Here is a 22,927-nt window from a genome sequence, read left to right as displayed (position 1 = left end):
TATGAACACCAAACTGCCATGACTTCTGAAACATGATGGATAACGGCTTGGCCACGTGCATCTCTTCACATCCCATGAATTTCTGCATCTTCATGTTCCTTTAGGTGGTCTCAAACCTGGTCTTCTATAGCAGATCATTCATCATTATCCCAGTCCATGACTTGCCCTTAGTGACTTGGGCATTGATTCTGGAGCACTTGCCAGTGAAGACCGAGACATTTCTGGAGAGAAGCTTCCCCCTGGTTGCTGGTTTTGCTCACCAAAAGCTCACCTCCTGGAGCTCCCCCAAACACTTACCAAAGGAACATGGATGTCATCTTTGTGACATCTATCTTCTGAATCTCCTACACCTTTAGTCTCACAAACACCTCATGCTGGAAAGCTTCACAGTTGCCATCAGCAGCTGGAGCTGCCAGGAATGTTGGGAGGCTACTCTCCTAACAACCATGTTTTGGAGAGACCCTTGCACAACCAGAGCCTCTGCGAGGGTGGGGGTCAGATTGCCCTAATCTGGATATAACTGGGCCCCGTCAGAGCCAGGTGCTCAGTACTGCGGAGAAATATCGAGGCCTGCCAGCAATTTTATGCTCCCACAGCTTGCCTGAAGTTGCTCTGCTGGCAACATCTCCCAGCTCAAGAAATGTGCCCAATCACCCTTACCTCAGCCAAGGGACAACATGGGGAAAACACTCTTGGCTCTTTAGAATCTGTGACAGAGCTTTCCCAGAAAGAACAGCTCTACAAAGACGACTGGCTCCACACAAAGCATTTGGATGTTCTCTTTATTTTGTTTTTACACACAAGGGTATCCTGTGTTACAACAGCAGTTTATAACTGCAGCACAATACAGTGTGAGGGTTTCCAAATATCACGAGCCATGCTGCCTTTGTTCAAACAGTCTGCTATTATACATGGGTGTGACAGTCACTCTTAAGAGGAAAGGCAAGACAATGCTCAGATCACAGACTGAAAGAAGAAAAGGCAAAAAGGAGAATGCAATTGTCTAATAAAAAATACAGAAAATCATAACAATACATCTTTCCACTCCCATTAAGAAACCTCTGAATTCAGAAACAACAATAACAAGGCCAAACCCAAAGTCCCTTTTCAGATTTCATCTCAATTCTACCTTCAGAAAAAGTCCCTTGAAGCAACTTGTGGATTTTCCCTACAATCCACCCCAGGACAAATAACATGTTCTCACTACTCTGTACAGTTACAGTCTATTAGAAGGCAGTTACACTGTGCCAAAATTCAAGCTTTTGGGTCAGAAGGCCAGCCTGGCCCAACAGCGATCTTCCTGTATTGCTCCAGAGGAAAAAGAAATTGTATGATCTCTGGAAGAAAGGTCAGGCTTTGCAGGAAGCTTGCAGAGCTGCGGTTCATATATGCAGGGAGAAGACACGAGAGACCAAAACTCGACCACAGTTGAAACTGGCCAGTGTTGTGTTAGGTGACAAGAATGGCTTTTTTAAGTACATTTACAGCAAGAGAGGGTCAAAAGAAAACATTAGACTGGTACTTGTGGAAGGTAGTCCCTCCCTGCGTAACAGGGACTAAAGAGAAGACATTTACTGCTTTTCTTGCCTCAAGTTTTAAATTACTTGTTAGCCTCCAGGGCTGCCCAGTCCCCTGAGACAGTGGACCGTCCCCTGAGTTTCCTGGCTGGAAGCTAGCCAATGTTCTTTCAGTCTGCAAGAAGGAATGGCATGAGGAAAGACACAGGCAACTACAGACCTGTTGCTCTCACCTCAGCTCCTGGAAAACATATGGAGAAGATCATACTTGGTACTACGGCCACCTGCCTCCTTGATGAAGGGAAAGTGGTGAATGTAGTCTTTTTGGATTTTAGTCTAAATTGGGCAGGAAGAGGCTGGAGAGCAGCCCTGCAGAAAGGGAGCTGCTGGGGGTACTGTGGGCAGCAGGCTCAGTAGGAGCCAACAGTGTGCTCCGGCAGCCAACAGAGCAAACTGCATCCTGTGAGGGTCAAACACAGCACAACCAGCCACTCACAAGATGTGAATATCCCACTGCATTCAGCATTGGTGTGGCCTCACCTTGAGTACTCTGTGCTGTGCTGAGTGCCACAATTGAAGCAGCATGTGAGGGTCAGCTTCCAAAGGAGGGGAAGTGGAGAGGGAGGCACTGAGCTCTTCTCCCTCATATCCATTTATAGGGTGTGTAGGAATAGTTCAAAGCCACACCAGTGGAGGATGAGACTTGGCATTAGGAAGCATTTTTTTCCTGAAAGAGTGGCCAGACACTGGAACAGGCTTCCCAGAGCTGGGGTCAATGGCCCAAGCCTGTCAGTGTTTAACAGGCATTTGTTCAATGTCATTAAAACATTTTTTAACTTTTGGTCAGCCCTGAAGTGGTCAGGTAGTTGGAGCAGAAGATCATTCTAGGTCCCTTCAAAATGAAATACTTCTAGTGTATTCTAGTCTCGTCTTGCCTGGTCTGGTCTAGTCCATTACATTGTATCCCAACACCATTTTTGCTGCTGTATTCTCCAGGCAATCTCAAGGAGACAGCCCACTCAACCAGCCATTACGGGCCAGTGAAAGACCTCAAGTGTTTTGCTGCTCTCCCTTAAGGAAAGTGAGACTGCTGTAATCAAATTTTGAAAATAACTTACTTTATGCTACACTGGAATGATGTGCAATGGCTGGATGTGCTCAACTGCCTGATTTGATGTCTAGCCCTTGTGCAGCCTAAGCAGACACACAGCTGCTGTACAGACACAGTGTCCAGAAGGAAAAACACACAGAGCCCACCCATCTGAGACAGAGACATTCAGAAATCAGAGAAGAGAGAGCCCCGTGCTCACACCACATTGTCACACAGTGCTCACAGGTCCTCGCTTTCCTGACCCACGAGGAAGGCTACCTGCATTTCAGTGAGATTGTAGTTTGCCTGACCACGCCATTGTGTTACAGCACACAGGAATTAGTCCATAGTCTTGCCTGACAGCAAATGAGATGAGATCGTAGCTGCAGTCGTGGAACTAAAACCATTTCAGAAATGTATTTTAACCTCTATAATAGAGCTGAAATATGCCGTTTCCTAAATGAGGCAGCCTTAGTTTCTTTGTTGGGTTTTGTTGGGGTTTTTACTGTAGGAGAAGTCAATATTCTTTCTCACTTTGTGGGAAATCTTTTACGCCAACTGTAAATCCAAATTTACTATGGAGATCCCATAGCCACATATCCTAGCAGGGATCCCTTCACGTCATTAGATGTGAAGCCTCTGTCTGTGCTGACACCATCCTAGTTAAAGGAAAGACTACTGAATTGTTCTGCAGAGAGCATCTCAGGGTTGTCTGGTGCCATGTCCTCTGCAGTGACAATGCCACACGGGAAATCCTGTTCATTGTTGGTGCCCTCACCTGTGGCATGCAGCTGTGGAGGAAGGCTGGGGAGGATGGGCTTCAGGAACTTGAACTCGCTGTTGCCCGAGCCCGTCGTGAGGCTGATCTCATAGCAATAGGCGTGGGGCAGGGTCCCTGCAGCAGCCGCATCAGCCAGGCTGCTCTGCAAGTTGCTGGCGCCGTAAAGCACGTGCCCATCCTTCAGCTCCCTTCTCTTGCACACCTTCCGAGTGATTAAGGCTGCTGTGGACACGAGGAAGAGGAGTGAGACGAAGACCAAGGAAATGATTAAATATATCGTCAGGGAGCTGCCGTCATCCTCCATGGCCAGGCTGCTGTGTGTTAGCCGCACATCTGAGAAGTCACTGAGCACGAGTGCACTAAGCGCTGCAGTGGCTGACAGTGGAGGTCGACCGTTGTCTCGTACCAGCACAACGAGCTTCTGCTTCACAGCATCTCTCTCTGTCACCGGCCTTCTCAGTCGCACCTCCCCACTTTGGGCACCCACCACAAACAGTCCAGGATCAGTGGCCCTCAGCAGGTGGTATGAGAGCCAGGAGTTCTGCCCTGAGTCAGCATCAACAGCCACCACTTTGGTGATGAGGTAGCCTGCCTCAGCTGAAATGGGCACCAACTCACTGGACGGAGGGCTGCTCTCCTGTGAGGGGTACAGCACCAGAGGGGCATTGTCATTCTCGTCCACTACAACAAGGCGGATGGTGACATTGGCACTGAGAGGAGGTGACCCTGCGTCGGAGGCTTTCACCAGGACTTCAATCTGCCTCACCTTCTCATAGTCCAGGGGCCGCAGCACAAACACATCCCCAGTCTCAGAGTTCACAGAGATGCAGGAGCAGGAAGGCTGCCCTGCAGGGTGGGCTGGCAACAGGGAATAGGTCACCTTGGCATTAGGCCCCACGTCAGCATCTGTAGCACTTATGGTTCCAACGAGCACTGTGGGGACATTGTTCTCACGCACATACATGGTGTATGATGTCTGGTTGAACACAGGTGCATTGTCATTGACATCAGAGATGTCCACTGTGAAGGTCTGGGTCGTTGTGAGAGGAGGTGACCCCGCGTCTGCTGCTGTGACTGTGAGGATGTACCGTGCTGTCTTCTCCCGGTCCAGCACACTCACAGTCACCAACTCAAAGTAATTCTTATATGCTGGCCGCAGGGAGAATGACAACTGGTCCTCAAGGGCACAGAAGATCTTCCCATTGGCACCAGAATCCCGGTCTCTGACAGTAAATAAGGCGACCACTGTCCCGGGTAATGCATTCTCAGGAAGGGGGCTGCTAAAGGAACTGACCACCAGCTCCGGTGCATTGTCATTCACATCCACCACCTCCACCAACACTTTGCAGATTGCTGAGAGATCCCCGCCATCTGTGGCTCGCACGCTGAGCTCGTGATTCTCTGCTACCTCAAAGTCCAGAGGCTTTGTGAGTTTAATTTCACCGCTTGTGGGGTCAATTGTGAATGCCGAGTGGCTCTGGCCTCCTGCTTGGCTAAACTGATAGGAGATGTCCCCATTAACTCCTGCATCCCGATCGGTTGCCACTACTCTGAGAACCACAGAGCCCTTCGGGGCATTTTCCAAAACCTGCCCAACATAAAACTCCTCTGAGAAGATGGGGGCGTTGTCATTTACATCTAGAACAACAATGTGGATTTGGGTGGTCCCACTCCTGGGTGGAGAGCCCCCATCCACAGCAATGAGAGTGAAATCCACCTCTGCCTGCTCCTCTCTGTCTAGCGGCTTTTCCAAAACAAGTTCCACATACATTTTTCCCTTAATCCGACTCCCAAAGTCAATACTAAAGTACTCGTTGTCTGGAGAGATGCTGTAAGACTGGATGCTGTTGCTGCCAACATCCAGGTCCCAAGCACCCTCCAGAGGGAAACGTGAACCAGGGTCGCTCCTTTCCAGTATCTTAAGAGTGATTTCTTTCTCCGGGAAAGCGGGCGCGTGGTCATTGATGTCCTCCACGGCCACCTCGACCCGAAAGAACTGCACGGGGTTTGACAGCAGGAGCTCGAAGGGCAGCGTGCAGGTAGCGGACTGCCCGCACAGCTCCTCGCGGTCCAGCCGCTCGCCCACGACGAGGCGGCCGCTGGCGCGGTCTAAGCGAAAGTGCTGCCGGCTGTCCTCCGAGAGCAGGCGGGCGCCGCGAGCCGAGAGCTGCGCCGGGGACAGCCCCGCGTCCTCCGCCACGTTGGCTACCACGGAGCCGCTCTCGCCCTCCTCAGCTACGGAGTAGCGGATGGGCTCAGCGCGAGCGTGCAGCAGGGAGAGGAAAGCACAGAGACAGAGCACTTGCCTTGCGGTCGCCATGGCGGGGCGGCGGACAGCCTCCGTGTCGGGGATCGTCCGCGCAGTCCTCCGCGGCAAGCAGGTCCCGGCAGCAGCGCGGCGGGCGTGCGCCTTTCCGCTCTTCGACTCCAGCTGGAGCCCGGATCGCGGCCGCCTTGGCCCGGCAGCGGGTGGAAAGGGTACCGTTCGCCTCCGCTGCCTGTCTCGACTGTGCTGGGCTGGTTTCGGCTCTTCTCGGCTCGTCTAGAATCGGCTTGGCTGGGCACACCAACGTAGGCTCAGCGTCCTCCCCTCTTGCAGCCGCTCTGCAGCGCCTTGGCCGGCAGCACCACCCTGCGGCCCGAGGCGGGACTGCGCCCGCCGCCGCTTGCTGCCTGCGCTGCCGGCTCACCCCGGCACACGGTCCCGTGCGCAAAAGCGCTGCTGCTGGGCGCTCGCCCGCGTTTGGGCCCCGCCGCAGGATGCGAGCACATCGCTCCGGGGACACAATCACGGGGCAGGACCGCCGAGAGTTCCGCGCGGCCGCCGCTGCCCCGCAGCTTCCCTCGCTGCCCAGAGCCCGTCGCTGGTGAAGCCCCGGAGGCGAGCTGTGCACAGCGTGGCCGTCGCAGACCGAGGCCGGACACGCAGGAGTGAGGCAGAGCTGGTGGGAGGCGGCGGCGAAGTCGTCCAGTGGGATGATGCCGAGAGTGGTGGTGCTTGCAGAGGCGCGGGAAGTTCCTGCGCCCAGGATAGTCCGCTCACAGCATTGCTTCTTAAAGGGCGCCTCCGAAGAGCCCGCGGGAAAGCTCAGCAGTGCATGCAGGTTCTAAAATGCTAGAAAAAGGCTTTCCTCCTCTCATTGGGTAAAAACCTTGATAAATCCTCTAGTTATGACCTGCATCAGACACCTGGCCCATCCAGCTGGAATGACCCGAGAAGCAGCAGTTTTACACCAGGAGGTGCTGGTTTCTTTTGATCTCCAGAAGAGAGGCACTCCTACTCTTTCAGATGTCTTTCACAACTCCATTTGTTACAGGTGTCCTATTGGAGGAGATTAGTGTCCATTGTCCTATGTCTGTTTGAATTTGGAGAACCCTGAGCAGAGTAGCTTCACACAGGACCTCAGTAAGGCACAGCATGCCAGGCAGATCCCACTCAGGGAAAAGAGAGAGTATCCCCATGTCAGCTCTTCAAGCCAGTTTAGAGCTTTCCTGCCAGAGGGCAGTTTCTGTTCATTTCCACTGTCCCAGGAAAAGAAGTTCTACGTGGCCTTATTGCTCGTAGGTGGCTTTCTCACCGGTAGCAAGTGGGTGCTGCCTGCAGGTTCCTCGCTTACAATGAGCTGAATTTTTCCTTCCACCAAAGGATTTGTGCATCAGAACACAGCATAGGACAGCCAAAGCCTGTGCCTGAAAAGTGATTGTAGTGAGGTTGGGGTCAGTCTCTTCTTGCAAGTAAGAAGTGACAGAACATGAGGAAATGGCCTCAATTTGTGCCAGGAAGGTCTAGATTGGATGTTAGGAGACACTTCTTCACCAAAAGCACTATCAAGTCTTGGCAAAAGCTTCCTAGGGAAGTGGTGTAGTCACCATCCCTGGATAACACTGCACATGGTTTTGTGGTGGCCTTGCCAGTCTGAAGATAACCTTTAGGCTCAGTGGTCTCAAGGATCTTTTCAATCCCAAATGATTCTACGACTCTGCTCAGATATAATAGATACTGGAGACTTTGCTCAGCACTTATCTTTTTATCAGGGCTTTCTAGAAGGTACGTCTGTAGTCCTCTGCATTTCATAGAATCACAGAATCCTAAAATGGTTTGGCTTGGAAGGGACTTTAAAGATCATACAGTTCCAACCTGCCCTGCAATGGGCAGGGGCACATTCCACTGGAAAAGTTCCACAAAACCACATCTAAACTGGCCGTGGGTGGGACATCCATCACTTCTCTGGGCAACCTGTTCCTGTCCCTTACCAGCCTCACAAGGAAGAACTTCTCTGTAATAATCTATATCTACCCTCTTTCATTTTAAAGCCACTACCAGCTGTCCTATCATTACATGAGCCTGTACTCCCCCTTTAGGAAGGCTGCTCTAAAGCCTCCTTGAGTTTTCTCTTCTCCAGGCGGAACCACTCCAACTCTCTCAGGGTTTTATCATAGGAGCAGTTCTCCAGCCATCTTATCATCTTTGCGGCACTCTGGACTCACTCCAACAGATCGACATCCTTATGTTGGCAGCCTAAAAGCTGGAAGCACACATTGCCGGGTCATGTTTACCATTGCATAAACCAACAGCACTTCTCACTTGGACGTCAAGTTGTTAACAGCAGATCTTTGGATGCAATCATCCTTCCAATCCCATGTCCACCAAGTGATCCAGGCATCATATAAATATTTCTCCAGTTTAAGGAGAAGGATGTAATATGGGACAATGTCAAGTATTTGTGCAAGTCCAGGTAGATGACAGCATTTTCTCTTCCCTTGTCCACCAATGCCATAACCCCACTGTGGAAGGCCATGAAACTGTTCAGGGATGTTAGTGAGGCCATGTTGGCAGGCATCAATCACATCTTTACATTCCATGAGCCTTTGCACACATTCCAGGGCATCTGTTCCATTATCTTGCTGGGCAGTAAGGTGAGACTGATTGGCCTATAGTTCCCTGGCTCTTTTTCCCTTTGAAAATACGGATGTTATGTTTCCTATTTTCCTGTCACTGGGACCTTCTCCTGACTGCCATGATTTCTGAAACATGACAGGTAATATGCTGGCCACTTGCATCTCTTCAGATCCCATGAATTTCTGCACCTTCGTGTTCCTTTAGATGGTCTCAAACCTGATCTTCTTATACAGCAGATGGTTCATCATACTCCCAGTCCATGACTTGCTCTTAGTGACTTGGGCATTGACACTGGAGCACCTGCCTGTGAAGACTGAGACATTTCCAGAGAGAAGCCTCTGCCTGGTTGCAGTTTTTGTTCACAAAATGCCCAACTCCTGCTGCTGCCCCAAACACTTTCAAAAGAATAGGAGTGTATCTTTGTGACATCCATCTTCTGAAACTCCTACACCTTTAGTGTCACAAACACTTTGCTTTGAAAAGCCTCACAGTAGCTGTTTGCAGCTGGACCTGTCAGGAGAGTTGGTAAGGCCACTCTCCCCACCTCCCTGCTTTGCAGACGCGAAGGCAGACCCAGGGTCTCTGGGAAGGTAGGCAACAGGTCACTCCAATCTGCATATAACTGTGCATATAACAGCCAGACAGTCTAGGAAACCCGTAGAGGCCTGCCAGCAATTCCCTGTTCCCCACAACTTCCCTGAAGGCTCTGCTGGCAACATCTCCCAGCTCAAGAAATGTACCCCCACAACCTTAACTCAGCCAAGGGATAACATGTGAAAAACACTCCTGGCGCTTTGGAATCTGTGACAGAGCTTTCACAAGAAGAACAGCTCTACAGAGACAACTGGCTCTGCACAAAGCATTCGGGTGTTCTCTTTATTCTGCTTTTACACACAAGGGTCTCCGTCGTTACAACAGCACAGTTTATAACTGCAGCACAATACAGTGTGAGGGTTTCCAAATATCCCATGCCACACTGCCTTCATTCAAGGAATCTGCTATTATATGTGGGGTGAACGTCCTTCTTAAGAGGAAGAGGCAAGATAATGCTCAAATACAAATCACAGAGTAGAAGGAGAAAAGACAAAAAGGAGAACTCAAATGCTCAAAGATAAACACAGAAAATCATAGCAGGACATCTTTCCACTCCCATCAAGAATGCTCCAGATTCAGAAACAACAATGACAAGGCCAAATCGAAGGTCCTTTTCTGATTTCATCTCAATTATACCTTCAGAAAAAGTCCATCGAAGCAGGTTGCGGAGTTTCCCTACATTCTACCCAAGGATGAAGAACATGTTCTCACTACTCCGTACACTTATCATCAGACAATTCCACTCTGCCAAAAGTCAAGCACACTGGGCAGAAAACCAGATTGGCCAAACAGGGAAATCCTCATAGAGCTCCAGAGAAAAAGAAATTATATGATCTCTGGAAGCAAGGCCAGGCTTTGCAGGAAGCTTGGAGAGCTGTGGTTCATATATGCACGGAGATGATACGAGAGACCAAAATTCAATGAGAGTTGAACTGGCCAGTGTTGTGTCAGACAACAAGAATGGCTTTTTAAGTATGTTTGTAGCAAAAGGAGTTTGCAAGAAAACATTAGGCTGGTCCTTGTGGAAGGTGGTCCCTCCCTGAGTAACAGGAACTAAGGAGGAGGGAAACCATTCAGTGCTTTTCTTGCCTCAAGTTTTAATTTAATTGTTAGCCTCCAGGGCTGCCCAGTCCCCTGAGACAGAGGACAGGTCCCCTGAGTTTTCTGACTAGCAGCTAGCCAATGTTCTTTCAGTCTGCAAGAAGGAATGACATGAGGAAAGACACAGGCAACTACAGACCTGTTGCTCTCACCTCAGCTCCTGGAAAACGTATGAAGATCGTACTTGGTGCTAAGGTCACCTGCCTCCTTGATGAAGGGAAGCTTGTCACTGTAGTTTTTCTGGATTTTAGTGAAAATTGGGCAAGCAGAGGCTGGAGGGCAGCCCTGCAGAAAGGGAGCTGCTGGGGGTACTGGTGGGCAGTAGGCTCAGTAGGAGCCAACAGTGTGCTCTGGCAGCCAAGAGGACAAACCTCATCCTGTGGGCTTCAAACACAGCACAACCAGCCACTCACAAGACTTGATTATCCCCATGCATTCAGCATTGGTGTGGCCCCACCTTGAGTACTCTGTGCTGAGTGCCACAATTGAAGCAGCATGTGAGGGTCAGCTTCCTAAGGACGGGAAGTGGAGAAGGAGGCACTGAGCTATTCTCCCTCATATCCAGTGGTAGGATGAGTGGATAACGTTCAAAGTCACACCAGTGGAGGATTAGACTTGATACTGGGAACCATTTATTTCCTGAAAGGGTGGCCAAACACTGGAACAGGCTTCCTAGAGCTGGGGTCGATGCCCCAAGCCTGTCAGTGTTTAACAGGCACTTGTACAATGCCCTTAGAAACACGCTTTAACTTCTGGTCAGCCCTGAAGTAGTCAGGCATTTGGAGCAGAAGATCATTGTAGGTCTCTTCAAAATGAGATACTTCTAGTCTAGTCTTGTCCACTATATTTTATTCAAATACCATTTTTGCTGCTGTATTCTCCTGGCAATCCAAAGGAAACAGCCCACCCCACCAACCCTTATGGGCAAATGGAAAACCTCAAGTGCTTTGCTGTTCTCCCTTAAGGACAATGAGATTGCTCTACTCAAATTTTGAAAATAGCTTACTTTCTGCTTTGCTGCAATGATGTGCAATGGCTGGATATAGAATCATAGAATCATAGAATCGTAAGGATTGGAAAGGACCTTAAGATCATCTAGTTCCAACCCCCCTGCCATAGGCAGGGACACCTTGCCCTAAACGACGTGGTCCAAGGCTCTGTCCAACCTGGCCTTGAACACTGCCAGGGACGTGCAACTGCCTGCTCTCATGTGTAGTCCTTGAGCAGCAGTTGAGGCAGACACTCTACCATTACGGACAGACAAAATGACCAGCAGGAAAAACACAGAGAGCACACCTGACTCAGACAGACATATCCAGAAACCAGGGGAGAAAGAGCCCCATACTCATACCACATTGTTACATGGTACTCACAACATCCTTGCTTTCCTGATCCGTGCATTCAAGTGAGGTCGTAGTTTGTGTGCCCGACTGTGCCATTGCGTTACAGCACGAAGGAACTGGTCCATGGTCTTGACTGCCAGCAACTGAGACAAGAACTTAACTGGGGTCCTGGAACTAATCTCACTCTCAAGGCATCTCAGAAAATGCTGCAACAGAGCTAAAACATGCTATTTCCTGATTTAAAAAGTTTTAGTTTCTTTTGATAGGTTTTGTTAGTTTTGTTGTAAAAGAACTGAATATTTTTTCTCACTTAGTCTTTCTGGGAAATTAATGATGACAATTGCAAGTGCAGATTTACTCTGAAGGTATCACTGTCACATGTCCGAGCTGGAATCCCTTCTTGTTATGAGACACAATATCCCTGTCTGTGCCAACACCATGCTAGTTAAAGGAAAGACTATTGAACTCTTCTGCAGAGAGCATGTCAGGGTTGTCTGGTACCATGTCCTCTGCAGTGACAATGCCACACGGGAAGTCTTGTTCATTGTTGGCGCCCTCACCTGCGGCATGGAGCTGTGGTGGCAGGTTGGGGACGATGGGTTTCAGGAACTTGAACTCGCTGTTGCCCGAGCCCGTCGTGAGGCTGATCTCATAGCAATAGGCGTGGGGCAGGGTCCCTGTAGCAGTTGCATCAGCCAGGCTGCTCTGCAAGTTGCTGGCACCATAAAGCACGTGCCCATCCTTCAGCTCCTTTCTCTTACACACCTTGCAAGTGATGAAGGCTGCTGTGGACACGAGGAAGAGGAGTGAGACGAAGACCAAAGAAATAATTAAATAGGTTGTCAGGGAGCTGCTGTCATCTTCTGTGGCCAGGCTGCTGTGTGTTAGCCGCACATCTGAGAAGTCACTGAGCATGAGTGCACTCAGCGCTGCAGTGGCTGACAGTGGAGGTTTACCATTGTCTCGCACAACCACAATGAGATTCTGCTTCATGGCGTCTCTCTCTGTCACCAGCCTCCTCAGTCGCACCTCCCCACTTTGGGCACCCACCACAAACAGCCCGGGATCGGTGGCTCTCAGCAAGTGGTACGAGAGCCATGAGTTCTGCCCTGAGTCTGCATCAACGGCCACCACTTTGGTGATGAGGTAGCCTGCCTCAGCCGAAACGGGCACCAGCTCACTGGATGAAGGGCTGCTCTCCTGCGAGGGGTACAGCACCAGTGGGGCATTGTCATTCTCATCCACTACAACAAGGCGGATGGTGACATTGGCACTGAGAGGAGGTGAACCCGCATCGGAGGCACTCACCAAGACCTCGATCTGCCTCACCTGCTCATAGTCCAGAGGCCGCAGCACAAACACATCCCCAGTCTCAGAGTTCACAGAGATGCAGGAGCAGGAAGGCTGCCCTGCAGGGTGGGCTGGCAACAGGGAATAGGTCACTTTGGCATTGGGCCCCACGTCAGCATCCGTAGCAGTTATGGTTCCAACAAGCACCGTGGGGACATTGTTCTCACGCACATACATGGTGTATGATGTCTGGTTGAACACAGGTGCATTGTCATTGACATCGGAGATGTCCACTGTGAAGGTCTGGGTCGTTGTGAGAGGAGGTGATCCCGCGTCTGCTGCTGTGACTGTGAGGATGTACCGTGCTGTCTCCTCCCGGTCCAGCGCACTCACGGTCACCAGCTCAAAGTAGTTCTTATAGGTTGGGCGTAGGGAGAATGACAGCTGGTCCTCAAGGGCACAGGAGATCTTCCCATTGGCACCAGAATCCTGGTCCCTGACAGTAAAGAGGGCGACCACTGTCCCAGGCAATGCGTTCTCAGGGAGGGGACTGCTAAAGGAACTGACCACCAGCTCTGGTGCATTGTCATTCACATCCACCACCTCCACCAACACTTTGCAGATTGCTGAAAGGCCCCCGCCATCTGTGGCCCTCACTCTAAGCTCATAATTTTCTGCTGCCTCAAAGTCCAGAGGCTTTGTGAGTTTAATTTCACCGCTTGTGGGGTCAATTGTGAATGCCGAGTGGCTCTGGCCTCCTGCTTGGCTGAACTGATAGGAAATGTCCCCATTAACTCCTGCATCACTATCAGTTGCCACTATTCTGAGAACCACAGAGCCCTTCGGGGCATTTTCCAAAACCTCCCCGACATACAGCTCCTGCGAGAAGATGGGGGCATTGTCATTTACATCTAGAACAACAATGTGGATTTGGGTGGTCCCACTCCTGGGTGGAGAGCCCCCATCCACAGCAATGAGAGTGAAATCCATCTCTGCCTGCTCCTCTCTGTCAAGTGGCTGTTCCAAAATAAGTTCAACGTATCTGTCATCATTAATTCGACTCCTATAGGAAACAGTAAAATACTTGTTCTCAGGAACAATGTTGTAAGCCTGGATGCCGTTGCTGCCAACATCCAGGTCCCGAGCACCCTCCAGAGGAAAACGCGACCCCGGGTTGCTCGTTTCCAGTATCTTAAGATTGACCCATTCCTCCGGGAAAGCGGGCGCGTGGTCATTGATGTCCTCCACGGCCACCTCGACCCGAAAGAACTGCACGGGGTTTGACAGCAGGAGCTCGAAGGGCAGCGTGCAGGTAGCGGACTGCCCGCACAGCTCCTCGCGGTCCAGCCGCTCGCCCACGACGAGGCGGCCGCTGGCGCGGTCTAAGCGAAAGTGCTGCCGGCCGTCCTCCGAGAGCAGGCGGGCGCCGCGAGCCGAGAGCTGCGCCGGGGACAGCCCCGCGTCCTCCGCCACGTTGGCTACCACGGAGCCGCTCTCGCCCTCCTCGGCTACGGAGTAGCGGATGGGCTCAGCGCGAGCGTGCAGCAGGGAGAGGAAAGCACAGAGACAGAGCACTTGCCTTGCGGTCGCCATGGCGGGGCAGAGGGAAGCCTCCGTGTCGGGGGTCGCTCGCAGTCCTCTGGGGCAAGCGGCGCCCGGCAGAAGCGCGACGGGGCGGTAGGCGTGCGCCGTTCGTCTCTTTGACTCCGGCTGTCGGCTCGGAGCGCGGCCGCTTTAACCCGCCAGCGGATGGTACGGGGCTCCGCTCGTCTCCGCTGCTCGGCTCTGCACGGCTCGAGTGGATTCGGTTCGTCTGGGTACGCCTGCGTTGTTCTGGGCAGAGCCAGTGTGAGCTCAGCCGCCTCCCCTGCCGCAGCCGCTCTCCATCGCCTTGGCCGGCAGCACCACCCTGCGGACCAAGGCGGGACTGCGCCCGCAGCCGCCCTCTTCCCGAGCTGTCTGCTCGCCCCAGCACACACACCCGTGCTCACACACGCAGCAGCCGGCCGCTCGCCCGCGTTGGGTCCCCGCCGCAGGATGCGCACACACCTCGCCGAAAGCCCCGCGGGGCCGCCGCTGCACAACGAGCATCCGGGCTTCTGGCCAGGGCAGCAGGCGGCTGGCGAGATCCCAGAGGCGAGCCGCGTACAGCGTGGCCACCTCAAAGCCGAGGCCCGACACGCAGGAGCGGAGCAGAGCTGGCGGGAGACGGCGGAGGAGCCGCCCAGAAGGGCGATGCCGAGCGTGGTGGTGCTTGCAGAGGCACGAGACGTGCCTGCGCCCAGATTAGTCTCTCTGACCCCTCCTGCCCACTACAATGCTTCTTAAAGGGCGTCTCCCAAGAGCCCGCGGGAAAGTTCAGCAGTGCGTGCACGTTCTCAAATGACAGGAAAAGGCTTCCCTCATCTCCTTGGGTAGAAACTGTGATACATCCTCTAGTTATGCACTGCATCAGACACCTGGCCCATGCAGCTGGAACGAGTCAAGAAGCTGCAATTTACACCAGGAGGTGCTGGTTCCTTGTGATCTCTGGAGAAGAGACACATCTACTCTCCCAAATGTCTTTCACAACCCCCTTTGTTACAGTTGTCACTCTTGGAGGAGATTAGCATCCATAATCTTATATCCCCTTAGATGTGGAGAACCCTGAGCAGAGTAGCTTCACACAGGACTCCAGACACAAACTGCTTGTCAGGCAGACCCCACTCAGGGAAAAGAGAGAGTACTCCCATGTCAGCTCTTCAAGCCAGTTTAGAGCTTTCCTGTCAGAGGGCAGTTTCTATTCATTTCCACTGTCCCAGGAAAAGAAATTCCCTTGAAGACTCATTGCTCACAGGTGGCTTTCTCACCAGTAGCAAGTAGGTGCTGCCTGAAGGTTCCTCATTTACAATGAGATGAATTTTGACTTCTACCCAAGGATTTGTGCAACAAAACACAGCACAAGACAGCCAAGGCCTGTGCCTGAAAAGAGATTGTAGTGAGGCTGCGGTCAGTCTCTTCTTGCAAGTAAGAAGTGACACAACACGAAGAAATGGCCCCAGTTTGTGCCAGGAAGGTCTAGATTGGATGTTAGGAGACACTTCTTCACCAAAAGGCTTGTCAAGTGTTGGCACAGACTTCCTAGGGAAGTGGTGGAGTCACCATTCCTGGATGTGGCACTCTGGGACATGATTTTGTGATGCCCTTAGCACTGCTAAATAATACCAGACTTGATGGTCTCAAGGATCTCAAGGACCATCCCAGATGATTCTATGTTTCTGCTCAGCTTGACTGGATAGTAGAGTCTTTGCTCAGCACTTACCTTTTTATCAGGGCCTTCCAGAAGGTATGGCTGTAGGCCTCTGCATTTCATAGAATCCTAGAATCCAAGAATGGTTTGGCTTGGAAGGGACATTAAAGCTCATCTAGTTCTGAACACCCTCCAATGGCCAGGGACACATTCTACTAGTCAAGGTTGCTCAAAGCCCCATCCAACCTGGCAAGGGGTGAGACATCGAAACACTTGTTCCAGACCATTGCCAGCCTCACAAGAAAGAACTTCTTCCTAATATCTAATCTATATCTACCCTCTTTCAATTTAAAGCCTTTACCAGCTGTCCTATCACTAGACACGCTTGCACTCCTCCTTTCGGAAGACTGCTCTAAAGCAGCCTCGAACCCTCACTTCTCCAGGCTGAACAACCCCAACTCTCTCAGGGTTTTATCATAGGAGCAGTGCTCCAGTCATCTGATCATCTTCCTGGCACTCCTGTGGACTCACTCCAACAGATCCATGTCCTTCATATGTAGTCAGCCTAAAAGCTGGAAGCATGCCTTGCTGGGTCACATTTAGCTTTGCATCAACCAACACCACTTCTCACTTGGACATAGAGCCATTAACCACAAATCTTTGAGAGCAATCATCCTTCCGATTCCATATCCACCAAGTGATCCATCCATCATATAAATACTTCTCCAGTTTAAGAAGAAGGATGTAATATGGGACAGTGTCAAGTCTTTACGCAAGTCCAGGTAGATGACAGCATTTGCTCTTCTCTTATGCACCAATGTCATAACTCCATTGTGGAAGGCAATCAAATTGTTCAAGAACATTAGTGAGGTCATGTTGGCAGGCACCAATCACATCTTTACATTCCATGACCCTTAGCACGCATTCCGGGTGGTTCTGGTGCATAATCTTACTGGGCAGTAAGGTGAGACTGATCAGCCTGTAGTTCCCTGGCTCTTTTTCCCTTTGAAAATATGAGGGTTATGTTTCCCATTTTTCTGTCACTGGGATCTTATCCTGGCTGACATGACTTCTGAAATATGATGGATAATATCTTGACTATTACATCTCTTCAGGTCCCATGTATTTCTGCATCTTCATGTTCCTTTAGATGGTCTCAAACCTGGTGTTCTATACAGTAGGTGGTCATTCTCCCAGTCCACGACTTGCCTTCTGTGGCTTGGGCGATGAGGCTGGAGCACTTGCCTGTGAAGACCAAGACATTTCCGGAGAGAAGCCTCTCCCTGGTCGCTGGTTTTGCTTACCAAATGCTCTTGGTGCCACCTCAAACACTTCCAAAGGAACAGGGATGCCATTTTTGTGACATCCATCTTCTGAAACTCCTACAACTTTAGTGTCACAAACACTTTCCTCTGAAAAGCCTCACAGTTGTCATCTGCAGCTGGAGCTGTCACAAGAGTTAAGATGGTCACTCTCCCCACCTCCCACCAAGGCAGAACTGGGTCTCTGGGAAGGTAGGGGACAGGTTGCCCCAATCTACAAATAGCTCTGCCCCATCACAGCAAGATAGTCAGTACCGAGGAGATCCATAGAGGCCTGCCAGCAATTTCCTGTTCCCCACAACTTTCCTGAAGGCTCTGATGGCAACATCTCCCAACTCAAGAAATGTACCCACTCAACACAACCTCAGGCAATGGACAACATGGGAAAAACACTCCTGGCCCTTTGGAATCTGTGACAGAGCTTTACCAGAAAGAACAGCTCTACAATGACTACTGGCTCCACACAAAGCATTTGGATGTTCTCTTTATATTGCTTTTACACACAAGGGTCTCCCATGTTACAACAGCATGGTTTACAACTGCTGCACAACACAGTGTGAGAGTTTCCAAATATCCCATGACACAATGCCTTCATTCAAACAATCTGCTATTATACATGGGTGAGAGAGTCCTTCTTGAGAGGAAGATGCAATACAGTACTCAAACAGAGTTCACAGAGGAGAAGAAGAAAAGGCAAAAAGGAGAATGCAATTGTCTAATAAAAAACACAGCAAATCATAACAATACCTCTTTCCACTCCCATCAAGAAACCTCTGTATTCAGAAACAACAATAACAAGGCCAAACCCAAAGTCCCTTTTCAGATTTCATCTTGAGTCTACCTTCAGAAAAAAACCCTTGAAGCAACTTGTGGAGTTTCCCTACAATCCGACCCAGGACAAGGAACATACTCTCACTACTCTGTTCAATTGCGTTCTATAAGCAGGCAATTCCATGTGCCAAAAGTCAATCATGAGGGGCAGAAGACCAGCCTGGCTGAATAGGGAATTCTTTGTGAAGCTCCAGAGGAAGAAGAAATTGTATGATCTCTGGAAGAAAGGACAGGCTTTGCAGGAGGCTTGCAGAGCTCTGCTCATGTATGCAGGGAGAAGACACAAAACATCAAAACTCGATTTGAGTTGAAACTGGACAGTGTTTCGTTAGACAACAAGAATGGCTTTTTCAAGTATGTTTACAGCAAGAGGAGGTCAAAAGCAAACATTAAACTAGTACTCCTGGAAGGTGGTCCCTCCCTGGGGAAGAGAGAGGAAGGAGAAGAGAAGCCATTCAGTGCTTTTCTTACCTCACATTTTAATTAAATCATCCACCCCAGGGCTGCCCAGTCCCCTGAGCTTTCTGACTAGCAGCTAGCCAATATTCTTTCAGTCTGCAAGAAGGAATGGCATGAGGAAAGACACAAGCAACTACAGACCTGTTACTCTCACCTCAGCTCCTGGAAAACATATGGAGAAGATCATACTTGGCACTAAGGTCACCTGCCTCCTTGATGAAGGGAAGGTTGTCACTGTAGTTTTTCTGGATTTTAGTGAAAATTGGGCAAGCAGAGGCTGGAGGGCAGCCCTGCAGAAAGGGAGCTGCTGGGGGTACTGGTGGGCAGTAGGCTCAGTAGCAGCCAGTAGTGTGCCCCGGCAGCCAATAGGGCAAACTGCATCCTGTGGGCTTCAAACACAGCACAACCAGCCACTCACAAGATGTGAGTATCCCACTGCATTCAGCATTGGTATGGCCCCACCTTGAGTACTCTGTGCTGTGCTGAGTGCCACAGTTGAAGTAGCAAGTGAGGGTCAGCTCCCTAAGGAGGGGAAGTGGAGAGGGAGGCACTGAGCTATTCTCCCTCATATCCAGTGGTAGGATGAGTGGATAACGTTCAAAGTCACACCAGTGGAGGATTAGACTTGATACTGGGAATCATTTATCTCCTGAAAAGGTGGCCAAACACTGGAACAGGCTTCCTAGAGCTGGGGCTGGTGCCCCAAGCCTGCCAGTGTTTAACAGGCATTTGTACAATGCCATTAAAAACATGCTTTAACTTTTGGTCAGCCCTGAAGTGGTCAAGCAGTTGGATCAAATGATTGTTGTAGATCCCTTTAAAATTAAATGATTCTAGTCCAGTCTTAGTCTAGTCTATTCTGGTCCATTACACTTTATCCAACATCAGTTGTGCTGTTTTATTCTCCTGGCAATCCAAAGGAAACAGTCCACACAACCATCCATTACGGGCCAAAGGAAGACCTCAAATGTTTTACGGGTCTCCCTTAAGGACGATGAGACTGCTGTACTCAAAAGGTCAAAACAACTTTCTTCTTTGCTGGAAGGATATGCAATGGCTGGATGTGAGCAACTGCCTGCTTTGATGGGAAGCCCTTGTGCAGCATAGGCAGACACATAACCACTTTATGGACAGACACAGTGTCTAGAAGGAAAAACACACAGAGCACACCCATCTCAGACAAAGGCATTCAGAAACCAGAGGAGAAAGAGCCCCATGTTCACACCACCTTGTCACACAGTACTCACAACGTTCTTGCTTTCCTAACCCACAAGGGGGGCTACATGCATTCCAATGAGGTTGTAGTCTGCCTGCCGGACTGCACCATTGTGTTACAGCGCAGGGGAACTGGTCCATGGTCTTGCCTGCCAGCAACTGAGACAAGAACTTAGGTGGGGTCCTGGTACTAATCCCAATCTGAAAGCATTTCAGAAATGGCTGCAATAGAGCTGGAACATGCCATTTCCTGAGTGAGGGAGCTTTAGTTTCTTCCATTGGGTTTAGTTGGGTTTTTTCTGTAGAAGTCAATATTTTTTCTCATTTTGTCTTTCTGGGAAATCATTGATGCCAACTGTAAATACAGATTTACTCTGGAGGTCCCATTGTCACAGGTCCTAGCAGGGATGACGTCCTCTCATGAGACGTGAAGCCTCTGTCTGTGCTGACACCATCCTAGTTAAAGGAAAGACTATTGAACTCTTCTGCAGAGAGCATGTCAGGGTTGTCTGGTACCATGTCCTCTGCAGTGACAATGCCACACGGGAAGTCTTGTTCATTGTTGGTGCCCTCACCTGTGGCATGCAGCTGTGGAGGAAGGCTGGGGAGGATGGGCTTCAGGAACTTGAACTCGCTGTTGCCTGAGCCCGTCGTGAGGCTGATCTCATAGCAATAGGTGTGGGGCAGGGTCCCTGCAGCAGCTGCATCAGCCAGGCTGCTCTGCAAGTTGCTGGCACCATAAAGCACGTGCCCATCCTTCAGCTCCTTTCTCTTGCACAGCTTGCGAGCGATGAAGGCTGCTATGAACACAAGGAAGAGAAGCGAGACGAAGACCAAAGAAATAATTAAATAGGTTGTCAGGGAGCTGCCATCATCCTCTGTGGCCAGGCTGCTGTGTGTTAGCCGCACATCTGAGAAGTCACTGAGCACGAGTGCACTCAGCGCTGCAGTGGCTGACAGTGGAGGTTTACCATTGTCTCGCACAACCACAATGAGATTCTGCTTCACGGCATCTCGCTCTGTCACCGGCCTCCTCAGTCGCACCTCCCCGCTTTGGGCATTCACCGCAAACAGCCCGGGATCAGTGGCCCTCAGCAGGTGGTACGAGAGCCATGAATTCTGCCCTGAGTCAGCATCAACAGCCACCACTTTGGTGATGAGGTAGCCTGCCTCAGCTGAAATGGGCACCAACTCACTGGATGGAGGGCTGTTGTCCTGCGAGGGGTAAAGCACCAGTGGGGCATTGTCATTCTCATCCACCACAGAAATGCGGACAGTGACGTTGGCTCTGAGAGGAGGTGACCCCGCATCGGAAGCACTCACTGACACCTCAATCTGCCTCACCTGCTCATAGTCCAGGGGCCGCAGCACAAACACATCCCCAGTCTCAGAGTTCACAGAGATGCAGGAGCAGGAAGGCTGCCCTGCAGGGTGGGCTGGCAACAGGGAATAGGTCACTTTGGCATTGGGCCCCACGTCAGCATCCGTAGCAGTTATGGTTCCAACAAGCACTGTGGGGACATTGTTCTCACGCACATACATGGTGTATGATGTCTGGTTGAACACAGGTGCATTGTCATTGACATCGGAGATGTCCACTGTGAAGGTCTGGGTCGTTGTGAGAGGAGGTGACCCCGCGTCTGCTGCTGTGACTGTGAGGATGTACCGTGCTGTCTCCTCCCGGTCCAGCGCACTCATAGTCACCAGCTCAAAGTAATTCTTATAGGTTGGGCGTAGGGAGAATGACAGCTGGTCCTCAAGGGCACAGGAGATCTTCCCATTGGCACCAGAATCCCGGTCTCTGACAGTAAAGAGGGCGACTACCGTCCCAGGCAATGCGTTCTCAGGGAGGGGACTGCTAAAGGAACTGACCACCAGCTCCGGTGCATTGTCATTCACATCTACCACTTCCACCAACACTTTGCAGATTGCTGAGAGATCCCCACCATCTGTGGCTCGCACGCTGAGCTCATGAGTCTCTGCTGCCTCAAAGTCCAGAGGCTTTGTGAGTTTAATTTCACCGCTTGTGGGGTCAATTGTGAATGCCGAGTGGCTCTGGTCTCCTGCTTGGCTAAACTGATAGGAGATTTCCCCATTCACCCCTGCATCACGATCTGTTGCCACTACTCTGAGAACCACAGAGCCCTCTGGGGCACTTTCCAAAACCTGCCCAACATACAGCTCCTGCGAGAAGATGGGAGCGTTGTCGTTTGCATCCAGAATGAGAATGTGGATTTGGGTAGTCCCACTCCTGGGTGGAGAGCCCCCATCCATGGCAATGAGACTGAAATCCATCTCTGCCTGCTCCTCTCTGTCGAGAGGCTTTTCCAAAACAAGTTCCACATACCTTTTGCCCTTAATCCGACTCCCAAAGTCAACACTAAAGTACTCGTTCTTGGGAGCAATGCCGTAAGCCTGGATGCCGTTGCTGCCAACATCCAGGTCCCGAGCACCCTCCAGAGGAAAACGCGACCCCGGGTTGCTCGTTTCCAGTATCTTAAGATTGACCCATTCCTCCGGGAAAGCGGGCGCGTGGTCATTGGTGTCCTCCACGGCCACCTCGACCCGAAAGAACTGCACGGGGTTTGACAGAAGGAGCTCGAAGGGCAGCGTGCAGGTAGCGGACTGCCCGCACAGCTCCTCGCGGTCCAGCCTCTCGCCCACGACGAGGCGGCCGCTGGCGCGGTCTAAGCGAAAGTGCTGCCGGCCGTCCTCCGAGAGCAGGCGGGCGCCGCGAGCCGAGAGCTGCGCCGGGGACAGCCCCGCGTCCTCCGCCACGTTGGCTACCACGGAGCCGCTCTCGCCCTCCTCGGCTACGGAGTAGCGGATGGGCTCAGCGCGAGCGTGCAGCAGGGAGAGGAAAGCACAGAGACAGAGCACTTGCCTTGCGGTCGCCATGGCGGGGCGGCGGGCAGCGTCCGTGTCGGTTATCGCCCGCGTAGTCCTCTGCTGCAACTGGCGCCCGGCAGCAGAGCGACGGGGCGGCGGGCGTGCGCCCTTTCTCTCTCTGACTCTGGCTGGCGGCCCGGAGTACGGCCGCCGCAGATGACACGGGGCACCACTCACATCCGCTGCCCGGCTCCACTCTGTTGGGCTCTGCTCGGCAGAGCCAGTGGGAGCTCAGCCTCCTCCTCTCCCGCAGCCGGCTCTGCATCGCCTTGGCCGGCAGCACCACCCTGCGGCCCGAGGCGGGACTGCGCTCGCCGCCGCTTGCTGCCGGCACTGCCGGCTCGCCCCGGCACTCGGACCCATGAG

General features: G+C 51.4%; 2 protein-coding genes across 2 annotated transcripts; both read right to left on the bottom strand.

The window, feature by feature from the left end:
- Nucleotides 1-763: 763 nt before the first annotated feature.
- Nucleotides 764-11,310, bottom strand: LOC115615827 (protocadherin beta-15-like). Its single transcript, XM_030504463.1, has one exon. The coding sequence runs from the start codon at nucleotides 5,706-5,708 to the stop codon at nucleotides 3,267-3,269; it is 2,442 nt and encodes an 813-aa protein (XP_030360323.1). The 5' UTR covers nucleotides 5,709-11,310; the 3' UTR covers nucleotides 764-3,266.
- On the bottom strand, nucleotides 9,138-22,577 carry LOC115615830. Its single transcript, XM_030504466.2, has 3 exons — nucleotides 20,146-22,577; nucleotides 14,598-14,814; nucleotides 9,138-14,348 (listed from the first exon to the last, which is right to left on the bottom strand). The coding sequence occupies exons 1-3, from the start codon at nucleotides 22,568-22,570 to the stop codon at nucleotides 11,768-11,770; spliced, it is 5,223 nt and encodes a 1,740-aa protein (XP_030360326.2). The 5' UTR covers nucleotides 22,571-22,577; the 3' UTR covers nucleotides 9,138-11,767.
- Nucleotides 22,578-22,927: the final 350 nt, after the last annotated feature.

Source organism: Strigops habroptila, chromosome 12 (assembly GCF_004027225.2).
Source record: "Strigops habroptila isolate Jane chromosome 12, bStrHab1.2.pri, whole genome shotgun sequence".
Classification (NCBI taxonomy): domain Eukaryota; kingdom Metazoa; phylum Chordata; class Aves; order Psittaciformes; family Psittacidae; genus Strigops; species Strigops habroptila.
This window is presented reverse-complemented; position numbering and strand designations above follow the sequence as displayed.

Bases quoted from the DNA above. Each gene is read 5' to 3' on its own strand.
- LOC115615827 (XM_030504463.1), bottom strand. From the start codon at position 5,708: ATGGCGACCGCAAGGCAAGTGCTCTGTCTCTGTGCTTTCCTCTCCCTG.
- LOC115615830 (XM_030504466.2), bottom strand. From the start codon at position 22,570: ATGGCGACCGCAAGGCAAGTGCTCTGTCTCTGTGCTTTCCTCTCCCTG. The intron at 14,815-20,145 runs GTCTTTCCTTTA...GTCTCCCGCCAG, and splicing joins CTCTGCAGAAGAGTTCAATA to CTCTGCTCCGCTCCTGCGTG. The intron at 14,349-14,597 runs GTGTGTGTGCTG...GGCGGGTTAAAG, and splicing joins TGCTGCGTGTGTGAGCACGG to CGGCCGCGCTCCGAGCCGAC.